Here is a 13425-nt window from a genome sequence, read left to right as displayed (position 1 = left end):
AGCTAGAGACACTAAAGAACTAAATAATTATGAAAATCTTGAAAGAATTTGAATATTGAGAACTTCGTGATCGTTTTTCAATGCTATCAACGAGATTTATCAAATAGCGTTCAGCCTGAAACGACCAAGGAGTGGCTTTCATAAATTATATATGAATGCAATTCGTACGTAAGAAATATGTATACGGTGTGCAACCTTTCAGGATGTTCTTTTTTTTCTTTTTCACTCTAATGGCATATTTTATTTTTTATTGCTCACCGCGCAATTTCAGAATTAAATTATATCAGTTTCCTTTTTCCTCGTATTTCGCGAATAATTTCGATGTGGAAAAACTTAGCGACATTGTGCTGTTGCTTTAGCTTTACTTTAAAGTGTGTGATTCGTAGACAATCCTCAAGATCATCGACTGCAGAAAGAGCAGCCTAGTAATTGTTTAATAAGATCGGACTGTATTCATCTTCCTGATGGATCTCGAAATGTATGAACCGATCGTGTTAAAGAATTACTAAGTGTTTACTAAGCTTACTTTTTTTTTTTCTTTTTACCAAAAGTAGCTAATGACACGCGGATAAATGTAAGCAGCGAGCCAATCGAGAATTTAAACTTAGTCGAAAAATGTAAATTAATAAACTTATATTTTTCGACAATTTTTTTTTGCAATTGGCTAATTTTTTTATCACTTACATTTGTATACCATTAGTTTAATCCTTTTACAATTACTTGTTAAGTGCTTTTTTTTTTTTTAATTATTATTGATCTTTGTTTCTTATTTTCTTTTTTTTTGTAAATTTTTACATTTTAGCGATCGTGAAAGGATTAAAAGGTTTCTGCTCGCTTTGCAGTTTTTTAAGAGAGGATATGTTAAATAGCGCGCGTTTTGCCACTTAAAGAATGTTTCAATGTTTGCGCATTTATCACACTTGGCAGAACGAGCCTTCGGCAACGTGTCGCGAGACGTTTATATGAATGGCACGTGGTGGAACGGAATAATGCCGCGTTTCAGCATATTTTACATTCGAGGATCGCTAACGAAAGCGATGTCAGAGCTCACAGCATTCCTTTTCCATTCTGCATGTTCCGCGCGCTTTACATTGTTTCTTTTTTTTTTTCTTTTTTATCGCACGCAATAGATTCGACTCCACAAATTCGCGACTCGTGACGAGCAGCGGTTTCAATCCGGCACTTCCGGTAGTCGAAATAATTCAGTCATTCATGCGAGCATACACGCAAAAGCACACGAACGCACACCATACGCACACACATGCATACACGCGTACGAGTCAACGGATTCGAAAATGAGTTAACAAAAAAAAATATATAATAAAAAAAAAAAAAAAAAAAAAAAAAAGAATAAAATAAAAAAAAAAAATTAATCGCTACAGATCACACTTTTTATAATAAATTCATCGTTCATCAAACATTCGAATTAGAACGAACGACGCATTTCTGGTACGCGCTCGGCGCCCAGAATTCCGGAATAATTTCGTTCGCTTTGCTAATTATCTTGCGAATTCTAGTCCATGTCTTATTAAATTCATCTCGAGAATGGCTGGTTCGCATTATCGGACGGCGCCAAGGTGCGCCAGAGATGCGATTGTGATTGACGCGCTATACCATACTGTTGTTGAAGGATTCACCCGTCGAAGGACCACAAGAAAATAAAAATATATATTTATATATATTATTTATCATAGAAAATGAAGCAGGTCAGGTTTCTCGACAAGCACCTGTTCCGAGGTGCGCCGGCAAAGAGGATTAATAATCGCGATACCTTTTGAGAGCAACAGGTTACATCTTCGGCACATACTTTTATTTCTTTTTTTTTTTTTTTTTTTTTTTTGCTTATTATTTATTATTTTTCTCCTCCACCTCGCTCATCTCGCGGCGACTCGATTCGATCATCCTTAGTGGCTCGTTTTTTTTTTTTCTTCCTTAGCTTCGGCGGCCTTTGTGTTTTTAGGCATCCTTGATCGCGCGCTAATTACTAGAACAATATATTGCGAGAGCTTAGACGGGACGCGGAGAGTAAAACGAACGCAAGTCGGCACGATAAATGTATGGGCTAAACAATTTGAACGTTCGTCCATCACCGTAGGTTTCGTACAACGGGAACCGTTCGGTCGGAACGACCCAAGGTTTCGCCATCGTCACTTATAAATGCCCTACAAAACTCAAACAGCCTCGTGCGAACAGTTGAAAAATATCACTCGCTGGACCGTGACGGTACATTTAAATTAAAGACAAATTACATACCGCGGTCTATCGACTTGTTTCGAGACCGCTTCTTGAACGTAATTTCACGCGAGGAAATTCGTACGAACTCATTATCCCACCTTGAACGAAAGTCTTATTTTTTTTTTCCCCTTTTATTTACGAGTTTCATTATTTTCTACAAGTCTTGTCAATTGTATATTCAGTAACGAATGTAATTCGACAACGCGTTTCAACTGATCGCTGTATATACGCAGAAAATTGCTGAACACTTCGGATTTCAATATTGTTTCGCTAACGAATATTGATGCAATGAAAGGAGAGTAAAAATCTTTCTTTTCTTTTTTTCCCCCAATTTGACAAAGAGTTATGACACCTGAAATTATATGCATTACTTCCCTGCAATGCCTTTTCCTTCTTAGAACACTTTAAACACGAATAAAGATTCCACAAAACAAAGAACATATTTCCCAAAGAGAGTAAGACGGCTTTGGAGAAAGAAAGGAAGAACCTGAAAACTCTGTAGTTTTCACGTGATTATAAAGCGTTTAGAGATCGTGAATTTTTTTTTAACAAAGTGGATGATATGAACGAGCGAAATTAATATTAACAATACGACCATGGCCGTTTACGGTAAACGGCATTAAAAATCACACGAAAATTATTAAACGAACTATTAACAGTATTTTGTTGTTAAACAACATAGCGGATACGTTCGGTCGATGATAAAAAGGATTTTTCTTCCTTGAACGTGCGAGTGCGGATCTCGCGAGAGACTCTTGTAAAAATTATATCTCACGTTTAATTCGATGTTGATTCGCAACTCTCGCACAGTGATTTTCTGTGCACGCAGAGGCGATAGAAAGGACATCGCTTTTTCTCATCGATGGACACATGCCCAAGTAAGATACGAAAGGGACGACAGTTCACTTAATTCATATACAAGCTGGCGAGATTCAGTCTTTGTGTGTAAAAAAAGAAAAAAAAATAATAATAATAAAAGAAAAATATATATATAGAAGAGAATAGTTTCTACGACATTACGATATTTATGATATTCATGCTTGCGATTAATTAAAATGTTTATTTATGTGATATCACAGTGTTTAAAGAGGATGCGGATCGAATAATGGCAACGTACGGAGGGTGTTCAACGTCGCCAAGGCCCTCAAAAGGGAGGCAGAGGCCGGTCCATCGTATAAGATGGTCGAGTTAGTGGAACTTCGCCACGTGGAAACTAGAAGGAAGATTTATCATCCCATCTCGAATGTAAACCCCATGGTTCCACCTTCCTAAAAAAAGAGGAGTCCTCCCACTTGGCAAAATGATCTAACGAAGAATTTAACAGAGGGCCAAGCTCAAATCCTGGGAGAAGTAGCAGAATCACAAAAAGTACTTCAGAAAAATGTGGAGGTTTCGATAAAGCAGCAACAGAAGTGCCGAATCCTCCCCATCGGGATAGCGAAAACAAGGATCGAGTACAGTATTCGAATGAGAAGAACACAATTAATCGAAACTGAAATAAAACAGCGATCTATCTTGTTATCCCACGTTTTTTTTTTTTTTTTTCTAATTCATAACTCGAGAGAATAAATTTTGCATTAAACGCGAATAAGAAGTCAAAACAAAAGTGATAAATGCAAGATACGTTTGACGTTAACGAAATATATATAAGAGTATACTTAAATCTTGAGATTATCGTTTCATATTTTTTTTTCTTTTTATCTCGTATTGATCGCGAAATATCATTTTGCAATCTCAAAATATATAAATTTATACATTTCAATATTACGTGCGAGACTAAAAATTTACCTATAATCTAATAACTTGAATAGAACTTACATTTAAATTAAACTGTAAATACTAAAGTACTAAACATTAAATATCAAAGTAATATATGATATAATAATGTAGGATAAACATTATAGTCGCAAGCACCAAAACGTTCACAGAATTGTGATTGCGCAAAGATATGACAAAGAAACTGTCTCGAAAAAACTTCTTGGCCCCTTTCCTTTAATAATAAAAACCACTCTTTTGACATTTAATTATTATACCTCAAGAAGTGCATAAATAAATTTTTACAACTTTCTTACGCTTGCAAACTTAAATAAATTTTTAATTTTAGTGTTTAATTTAATATATATATTTTTTTTAATATTACAATCAATGAATCAATAATTAAATGTTAGATTGCGTGAAAGGTAACGAATTTTGAAAATTTGTAAAAAAAAGAAAAAAAACCCGATTTATTCATCTTTGCTTAAAAATTCAAAAGAGTTTTGGGATGTATATTGTTCATTAAGCAGATGCTGATTTGTATTCATATCGTAAAGAAAATGCATCATAAGAGAATATTATTAATCTTACGACAACGTTCATCGTTTCGTTGTCTTTTTATCGGAAAAAAAATTCTTTTTACACAGTCTAATTGAATATATTATCTATAGCCCACTGTTAGATTTTTTTTATTCTAGGAAAGTGCGAGAGGTTGCCTTCGGTGTAATTCCTCTTTTCTTTCCCAGTAGCTAAATAGAATATCGACAACTTTGCATTAATCATCATCAAGATTTGTTGACTGATGCCGCATATAAAACTGATGAAATACATCCCTTACTTTAATCATGATGCACGATAGGTAGAGCTAGAAATATGCTATGTTTTACATATCACAGAGCTACGCATACAACCCGCTATCTGTATTATTTCACTGAGAATTGCTGTTTTATTAAAAGGGGGAAAAATTCAGAAAACTTTTAATAAAATTGATGGTATCATAAAATATGTATAATTATTTCTCAATCACTATCCCCCTTTTTAGATAAAGTTAAACTGAAATTCTGAAAAACATAATTCAATTAATGGAACCCATACATTTAAAAAAATAATCAATTTTAGAACAAATTAATATGTAGATAATAAAGGAAATTTAAAAATAGCTGGTTAATTAGCATTGGTCAGTCGATTTTATAGCGAGTTTTTCTGTACATATTCTTTTCGATTACCTCGATTGGAAACCGTAGTAATTTGAAATAGTACTTTTCCGATTTGATAGCGGGCATACACAATACGCGAGAGTATTCAGTATTTTTTTTTTTTTTTTCCATGCTCGCAACGCATACGTTTCCTATTATTATATCACCATTCATCGACGCAATCAGATAGACAAAGTAGGCTCTTCGAGTTTAATATTCGTTGATCAAAAATTCTAGAATCCAAGGATCCTTCAATTCGAAGATTCAGCAATTAAAGAAAAGTCCAATCTCTCCGAGACAAAACCATAAAAAAAAAAAAAGAAAAAAATCACGTTCTTTTGAGGAATACATCTTTAAGAAGAAAACAAGAAGAACAAGCACTCGAAATATTAAATCGTGTACGATTGTTAAGTACCTATGTCCTGCAACTCGAAATATCATTTTTTTTTTTTTTTAATCCGAAAGATCAAGAGATTCCACTGTGCTCATTAAAAGCGTTCCGTACAGAATCTCCGTTTCCTATAATTCCAAAAAGGTGCTAAACTTGCGAAATTTTCCAAGTTATTATATCCTAAGTCTTCACGGTTGTAAGAATTCAAAACTTTCTGGGACTTCGAGATTCCCAGGTAAGCTTCGAAGTTTCTCGCAAAATCTTTGGGGTATTCAAATACCAACGCTTCACAGTTTCTAATCTCCAAGAAGAAACGGATACATCGGTAATCCAGCAATGTAAACCTTCAAAGATGTAAAGGATCCGAGAACACGAGCATCCCGATCCCGAATATACATCCCACTTCGTTGAACATTATTGACTATCGTTTATGTTTCTTTCGTAAAAAAAAACACTGGAGACTCTTACGACGATTAACGATGTTCAAAATCAATCCACGGCTCACGTCCGAGCACGCATCTAGAGTACGTGGATCTAAACGAGTTGAATGGGATTCTTTTTTTTTTTTTTTCTCTTGCAGATCGAACACCTTTATGTCCTAGCGTTTTTCACTATGTGTGCGTGACGAATTGTTAATTATTTTATAATAGCGAGCCGTCAGTGAGTAATCGCCACGCGGCAACAATTAACAATCATTAATTAATAGCATTCCTGCGCGAGAGCGTTGTTTTATATATTGATTCTCTGGCCTACTCGAAAAGTATAAACGAAAATCCTCGATTAATGAATTTCAACATTCCAAGAGAATTAAATGTGCGAGAATATAAAAACTTAAGACGAAAATAATTGGGAGGAATAATTATAAAACGGTACGATTGACTACGATTTGTTAACGAGAAACGTAATACATAAACTCCTTTAAATTAAAGAAACCTTTTACGAGCCATCTACTTGTTTTTTTCTTTTTTTTTCCCGATTGAGACCAGAGAATTGTCTTTTTTTTTTTCTCTTTCTTTCGTTTTTATAAATCATTGTCTCTTTCTATTTCCTTCTCGATTATTACATGATATACGGTGGTATGTGCAGAGTAATCTGGAGGCTCGCAAAATTGCTACACGCTGCTAATAAAATGTTATCACATGCCCCGAACAGCGTGCGCCAATCGTTAGTTCATTAATTAATTCGGGCATGTTGTCAAAAAACGTCCTCCGGTACCACAAAGGGCTGCTTCGGAATACAACAATATGTTATATCCTTAATTTATTATGCGTAAGACGATTCAACTTTCAACCAGCGTCTACGAATCTTCGCGCAAGGTTCTTCAAGAGTATCGAATACAGAATTCGTGTTCTTAAGGATCAATTTTAATATCCTGAGCTTTTAGAGTTAATAACGCTGCGAGAAATAAGAATAAAGTTTATTAGCTCGTAGGCGGAAGGGCGCAGCCGCTGGTTGAACGATTGAAGCATTAGCAAAAAGTAGCATAATCGTTATTGTTCACCGGAGTGATAGTTGACGACGGCGCATTTACTCTAATTTGCTTGTTAACTAAAATAGCAGGTACAACTGAAAAATCAGATTAGTATCGATGGCGGCCAGCCTGCGCGCACGGTGCGCAGAGACAAGACCACTCAGTGGCCAATTGCATAAACATCAAACAACAATGTATCATATAATCATTCGTTGGTTCAACAACAAATCACTTTCGATATATATATAAAAATAAGGTATCAAACTTTGCATCTCGAGGTACACAGCCATCATGACTACGTGCTTAATTTACGTTGTCTTCTAAAGATCATCTGCATGTCTTCAAGGATCCAGCAGTTCAAAACCCGCTAAAGATCTCTGGATTATGGATCTCGAAAGGATCAGCAGCGAGAAGTTAAGTTTAATAGTTCACGGAGAGCGATCCCGAAGAATTGAAATTTATTTAAAAGTGCGAGAATGACGGATGCATCGCAGAACTGAATTCGTGAGAATGAGAATTTTTAAATGGGCTCGAATTAATACTCGAGGGAAACAGAAATCTTTCGAAGTGTAAGGGACTCTAAAGTAACCAACATTTTGAGAATTTTTAGAAGCTCAAGTTGGAATATATTGTCTGTAAAGAGTCCAACGTAATGATATTTAAGTAATTAAATATCGAAGTTTCTGCGGACTCGCAGTTCTCGTAAGTACAATTTTTTACTTTTTAAATCTGAATCACTGGTAAATAATGATTATTTATTAATTCAGATTTAGAGAGCAAGTGTTGGAAAGACGCTGACTTTAGAATTTCAAGAATCCAGAGACCTCAAGATTTATTTGAATTTTTGTAAGATCATCGGAGCACGAGATACTTATTTTTAACGCTACGATTAATTGTATCGGGTAGAGAGAGAGAGAAAAAGAGAGAGAGAGAGAAGACAGAGAGAAGAGAGAGAGAGAGAGAAAAAGTGAGAGAAAAAAAGAGAGTAAGAAAGAAAGAAAGAGAGAGAAAAAGCGTGCCCAAGATTGGTTTAGTTCTTGCAAAATTGTTTTATAGATAAATTAGATTTTCTTAGACTGTTTTAATTGTCTCTCTCTCCGTCTTACTTCTATGCTTCTTTTCTCTCTCTTTTTTTTTTATTATTTCCCATTCCCGAAACAAAGGGCATGACAATTCGTTCGTTATGCCAGGGCACATAAAAAACGGCTTAATTTTTATGCAAAAGGCCTTACAAATTTCCTTCCTATAGAGCAATATCGCGCGTTTTATTTCCTGGGTTTTTCTTCTGCGTATGTGTAATCACGCGAACTACATATAAATAAATTATAAATTAGTACATTTGATATATAGTCTTAATCCACCCCCTTCTATATGTTTCGTGCATTTCGGAAAAAAGCATTTATAATATAGCTACAATAATACTCGCATAAGAGGATTATTATTATTCTCAATTATATCAGTAGAGGGATTCGTGAATCATCACTGCGATGATTAACATCTAGGATCGATATTATATCGTGTATGCTCATTGCTAAGGATGCTAAACTACATCAAGAATTTGAAAACTGGAATGTGCCTCGATTAATTGCCACCTTCATCATTTTTAGCTAATTTAACAATTTGAGTTTATTTAACTCGTCAGGTTAACTAATTATGCAAAAAATACGAATAAAGAGGCAAGATATATAAGGAAAGTGCGATAAAAAGGAATATGTACAAATTTCACGCCGCACTAAAAAAACATTCCTTTATTTTCAATATAATAATTCGATATATATAATAAAATAATTTAATAATTTAGTTTATAAATTAAAAAATTTAATGTATGTATATATATATATATATTTATAAGTTAATATATATTTTTTTTATTAAATAATTCTTATATTCTTGTGTATTTATTTGTACTTTGAATAATTTAAATTGCAAATTATTATATTCTTCTCTTGTGTAATTTGGCTTTTACCTTTTGGCAGTAACGAGAGTTACGTCTTAATATCTGATTATCGTTAATTAAACTCAAATTGCTAAGACATCAACTTATATTCCTCAAACAGTAGTATTAAACAGAAATCAAAATTTCTCTATCCGAAATACGACTTCTTGAATAATGATTTCGTTTCATTTAATGTTTCGAAATAAATATTACGTCGACTCGGCACAATTCCAGAAAAAAATTAATGAAAAAAAAGAAGAACAAGTATTACATTAAGATTAATATAATAAACTACCGATACGTTAAAGTGTCTTTCAATTAAAAAAAAAAAGAAAAACAAAAAAAACAAATTTCTGTAATCTAATCTTTTTTAAAAAAATTGTAAGAAATTTTAACAATTTATTAAATTACCTTTTCAGTAGATATTTTAATTAATTTTTTAATACACTATTAATAAAGTAATATTTCTCTTAAAAAAACTTTAAAACTCTGAATGCAAAGTCTTAAGATTGCAATTAACTGAAATACAAGAGTTCAACTTACAAAAGAAAAAAATTACAAAGTAAAACTTCACAATCTTTATGAGCCAATTATTCGTTATCGGCAGCCTATCATAATAAATTGGATCCACTATTCAATGTAAGAACGATCCAAATAAACCCCGATAAGCGGGACATACATACTTACTTTTTATTTAGCCCGTACCCCGATTTTGCATCGCTGAAGGCGTCACTGCTGTACGGGTGTGGGCGGGTACGGGTATCCGTACGGCGGTACTGCTTGAAACTGGCCATAGCCCATCGACTGATAGGCACAAGCTCCAGCGTTGGGTGGCGGTCGATTGGTCTGGAAGAACTTATTGTTCACGAGATTCTGAATTCCGGAGTCCGCGTGTCCACCGGACGGCATCATGAAGGGTGGCGGCATCGAGTAAACATTCGGTCCGTTCTGATTGCCGTTGAAACCGTTTTGTCGATTTTGGTAACGATTACCCTGCTGCTGATATCCTCCAGTTCTATTTTGATATCTCGGCGCGCTGGTAGTCTGATGCACGGGTTGACATGTATTATTAGTTGCCTGGTAGTTGTTCTGATAGCTAGTGAGGGATTGTCGCTGCTGATGCTGTTGTTGATAGGAATGTTGCGGTTGATAATTATTTTGCCGATTAGCTTGATAGCCGTTGTTACGAGGATGACGTGCCACACTTTTTTCTTGAATCATTTGATTGTGATGTCCGTGCTGTTGATTCGTTTGCAGCATATGCTGCCAGTTATTTATCGTTGGGCTGATGTTGCTTCTAGGACTTCCATGAGAATTGTTATCCTTATTGCTCCGTACGTGATTCCACCGTTGCCGTCCCTTGCCATATTGGTTTCTGACAGAATTTGCCATGTCTGCCAATTGTGGATTTATAGCTTGACCAGCTTCTTCTAATACTGCGATCAATTCTTTTGCCTGCCTCGCATTGTTCGGTGTAAAGTAAGCGTAAGCAGTTCCTGCGCTTTGGCAGCGACCGGTTCTGCCGATCCTGTGGATGTAGTCCTCGGAGCTGTTGGGATAATCGAAATTGATGACGTACTTTACGTCCTCGACATCCAAGCCACGCGCGGCTACGTCTGTTGCGACTAAAATCATAGTCTTCCCGTTACGAAATTCTGACAGTACGTAATCGCGCTCCGGCTGCGACTTGTCGCCGTGAATCGAGATCGCGGACCAGCCCTCGCGTTTGATTGTCTTCGTGATGTCATCAACTTTCTTTTTCGTCTCCACAAAAATAATCATCTTGCTGCCACGTTCGGTGCCTATCTCGCGCAGTAATTGCGACAGTTTTGTTTCCTTTTCGTGTTCTTGGCAGATCTCGACAATCTGTCGAATATTATGATTGGCTGCTAAGGTTAGAGAGCCAATATTGATTTGAATATAATCAGTGAGGAAATCTTCGGCGAGAGCTTGCACTTCTTTAGGCCAAGTGGCGGACCACATGAGTACTTGCCGATCGGGACGAATTTGTTCGATAATTTTGCGTATCTGTGGCTCAAAACCCATATCTAACATTCGATCAGCCTCGTCCAAAACAAGATATGTACATCTGCGCAGATTCGTAGTACCTTTCTCAAGAAAATCAATCAATCTACCGGGAGTGGCGATACAAATTTCTACTCCACGTTCAAGATCGCGAGCTTGAGGTCCTTTTGGCGAGCCACCAAAAATGCAGGTGTTGCGGATGCATGAAGACGAGCCGAAATCGCGTGCAACCGTTTGGATTTGTTGAGCTAATTCGCGTGTAGGAGCGAGAATCAGAACAATTGGTCCGTCGCCACGACTGAGACGAGGTTGATGGTTGATGTGCACCGTCGCCGGAAGAATGTACTAAAATAGATTTAAAAAAAAGAACGATAAAAATATTGATACGAATAAGGAGAATTTATATTTTAAAGTTTTTTTATATCTATAATAAAAAATAACATTCATGGAATATTTTCTATATAATTTAACATAAAATATTAAAATATTAAAATACTATACACTTACTGCCAATGTTTTGCCGGAACCAGTTTGAGCAATTCCGACTAAATCTCGTCCACTGAGTGCAATTGGCCAACCCTGAGCTTGAATTGCAGTGGGCTCGGCGAAGCCTTGCTTCCTGATTTCTTCCATCACGTAGTCAGGAAAGTTACTCTCTTCAAAGGTTTGAATGGGAGAAGGCGTATTATTGCCGGTGACGGTGATTTCCTTGCCTGAGTGATATTTGTTAATCTCATCAGGCGTTCTATCCAAAATATTTTTGTGAGGAATGTACAAGTTCTTCATTATTGAAGGCAACTTTTCTGAGGTCCAATTAGGCTTCTTCAGTAAATTGCCGGGAGTTTTCTTGTGATTCTGCTTCTTTGCGCCATAATCTTTTTGAGTCTGTTGTTGACTATTCCAATAAGTTCCGCCAACACTCCCTCCTCCATTGCGATTGTTATGCTCTCGATTTCCTTTAAGTCTGTAACTAATTAAAATATTACTTTTAAAAACACCACATAAAAAGTTTTTTTTTTTTTTTCGATTAATAAATTTTTAATAAATTTTCATACAAATATCGTTTTATATATTTAATCAATTAACATCAAGTAAATCAATTTAATTTAGCTTTATCAACTTAAAGGGATTAACAGCTACTTTGAGCAGATTAAAAATTTATAGTCCATATATAAAATAATTTTTTAATTTTAAAATAAAATAAAAATAAAGGCTCATATATAAAAACTAGTTAAAAAGACACGATTTTTTTTTCTTTTTTTGGGAAAAGTCCCTAACAAGAGAAAAGGGTCTGACACAGACCATTATGAACATTCTTTGTCCATAAAAAGTAAGAGGGGGATAAAGCCTTAGAGGTAATAACTTAAATATCTGGACAGAAAGCTAGAAAAAAAAGCCAATGTTACAAGAGCCTTCTCTCAATGCATTCACTACAAATTAGCATTTGCAAAGCAGCAGACTTATTATAATTATTATAATACATTCAAAGTCAATTTTATAAAAATCTTAAATATAAACCTGAATTCTGACTACATCTATTTTAATTTTTCTTTTTTATTACTCGTTTTATTTCTACAAAATTGAGATGCGAAATTGTTTATAATTTCCTTTCATTGGCAATAAAAATGTTCAAAAGAACTGGCTCTATTCCGATCACTTTCGACGATCCGATTAAGTCATCCTACAAAAAAATTTTTTCCGAAATAATCTGCTTCATATATACTTGTCATCGATATTTGTCAAGTAGGATCCGTCGGGCACAGAACTCTTAAATCCGACGGATACGTTTACGGAAAATGGAGCGAGAAACTGTTAGCTTGCGACATAAAATGGCGGCCGTTGAGGCAGCAAGATAAAATATGCGTCGATACCCGATCAGGCTGTGCTGAACGAGGGACGGAATTTAGATCTAGAATGCTAAAGAACGTCGAAGGACGTACTTGTGGTTTTGCGAATACCCGCTCGTGTACATTTTAACGTTTCGTTCTCAGTTTTGGCAGGTGAAAATGGGCTGCGGGCCGCGGGGCTGTACGGCGTTGTCGATTCGCCAACTGGTCCAGGTGATCGGTGGATGTCGAGGGTCCTACGCTTCGTGCGATCCGGCCTGCTGTCGCGTGTGCGACGAAACTCGCGGGCAAGCAAAGCACCACGAAGGCTCGGCTCGGCACGGCAGCGACGAACTCAATCCACAGGAACCGGCGAACTGGGAGCTATGGCCGACGGAGCTCCAGACGGGACGGAAACGGCGAACTGGGAGGAGAAGCGAGACGCGCTTCCGCTTCGCGCACACGCATCGACCCGACGGCCCGCGCAAGCGTAATCGACGCCGCTTAAAGTCAAATTCACATCGAAATTTAATGAGAATCGTCAAACGCGATGGGCTGATTTTTTACGGTTCTTTAGAGCCTGTTGATTG

At 36.0% G+C, this 13425-nt stretch overlaps 1 protein-coding gene across 3 annotated transcripts in view; it reads right to left on the bottom strand.

Annotated features, from left to right (window-relative positions):
- Positions 1 to 1091: 1091 nt before the first annotated feature.
- The window catches only part of LOC139104153 (uncharacterized), a 28452-nt gene continuing 16118 nt past the window's right edge, over positions 1092 to 13425 (bottom strand). The window contains exons 1-4 of one of the 3 annotated variants that reach the window (XM_070659424.1): positions 12950 to 13285; positions 11517 to 11979; positions 9672 to 11354; positions 1092 to 8356 (exon numbers count right to left, since the gene is read on the bottom strand). In XM_070659424.1, coding sequence (XP_070515525.1) covers positions 9714 to 11354; positions 11517 to 11979; positions 12950 to 12981 — 2136 coding nt within the window. In that variant the 5' untranslated portion in view covers positions 12982 to 13285 and the 3' untranslated portion in view covers positions 1092 to 8356; positions 9672 to 9713. Of the gene's footprint in view, positions 11355 to 11516; positions 11980 to 12949; positions 13286 to 13425 lie in introns of those variants that run through there. The other 2 variants (XM_070659423.1, XM_070659425.1) reach the window with 2 other exon arrangements.

This window comes from Cardiocondyla obscurior, linkage group LG07, assembly GCF_019399895.1.
Source record: "Cardiocondyla obscurior isolate alpha-2009 linkage group LG07, Cobs3.1, whole genome shotgun sequence".
Lineage (NCBI taxonomy): Eukaryota > Metazoa > Arthropoda > Insecta > Hymenoptera > Formicidae > Cardiocondyla > Cardiocondyla obscurior.
Note: the sequence above shows the minus strand (reverse complement) of the source record. Positions and strands in the feature narration are given on the sequence as shown.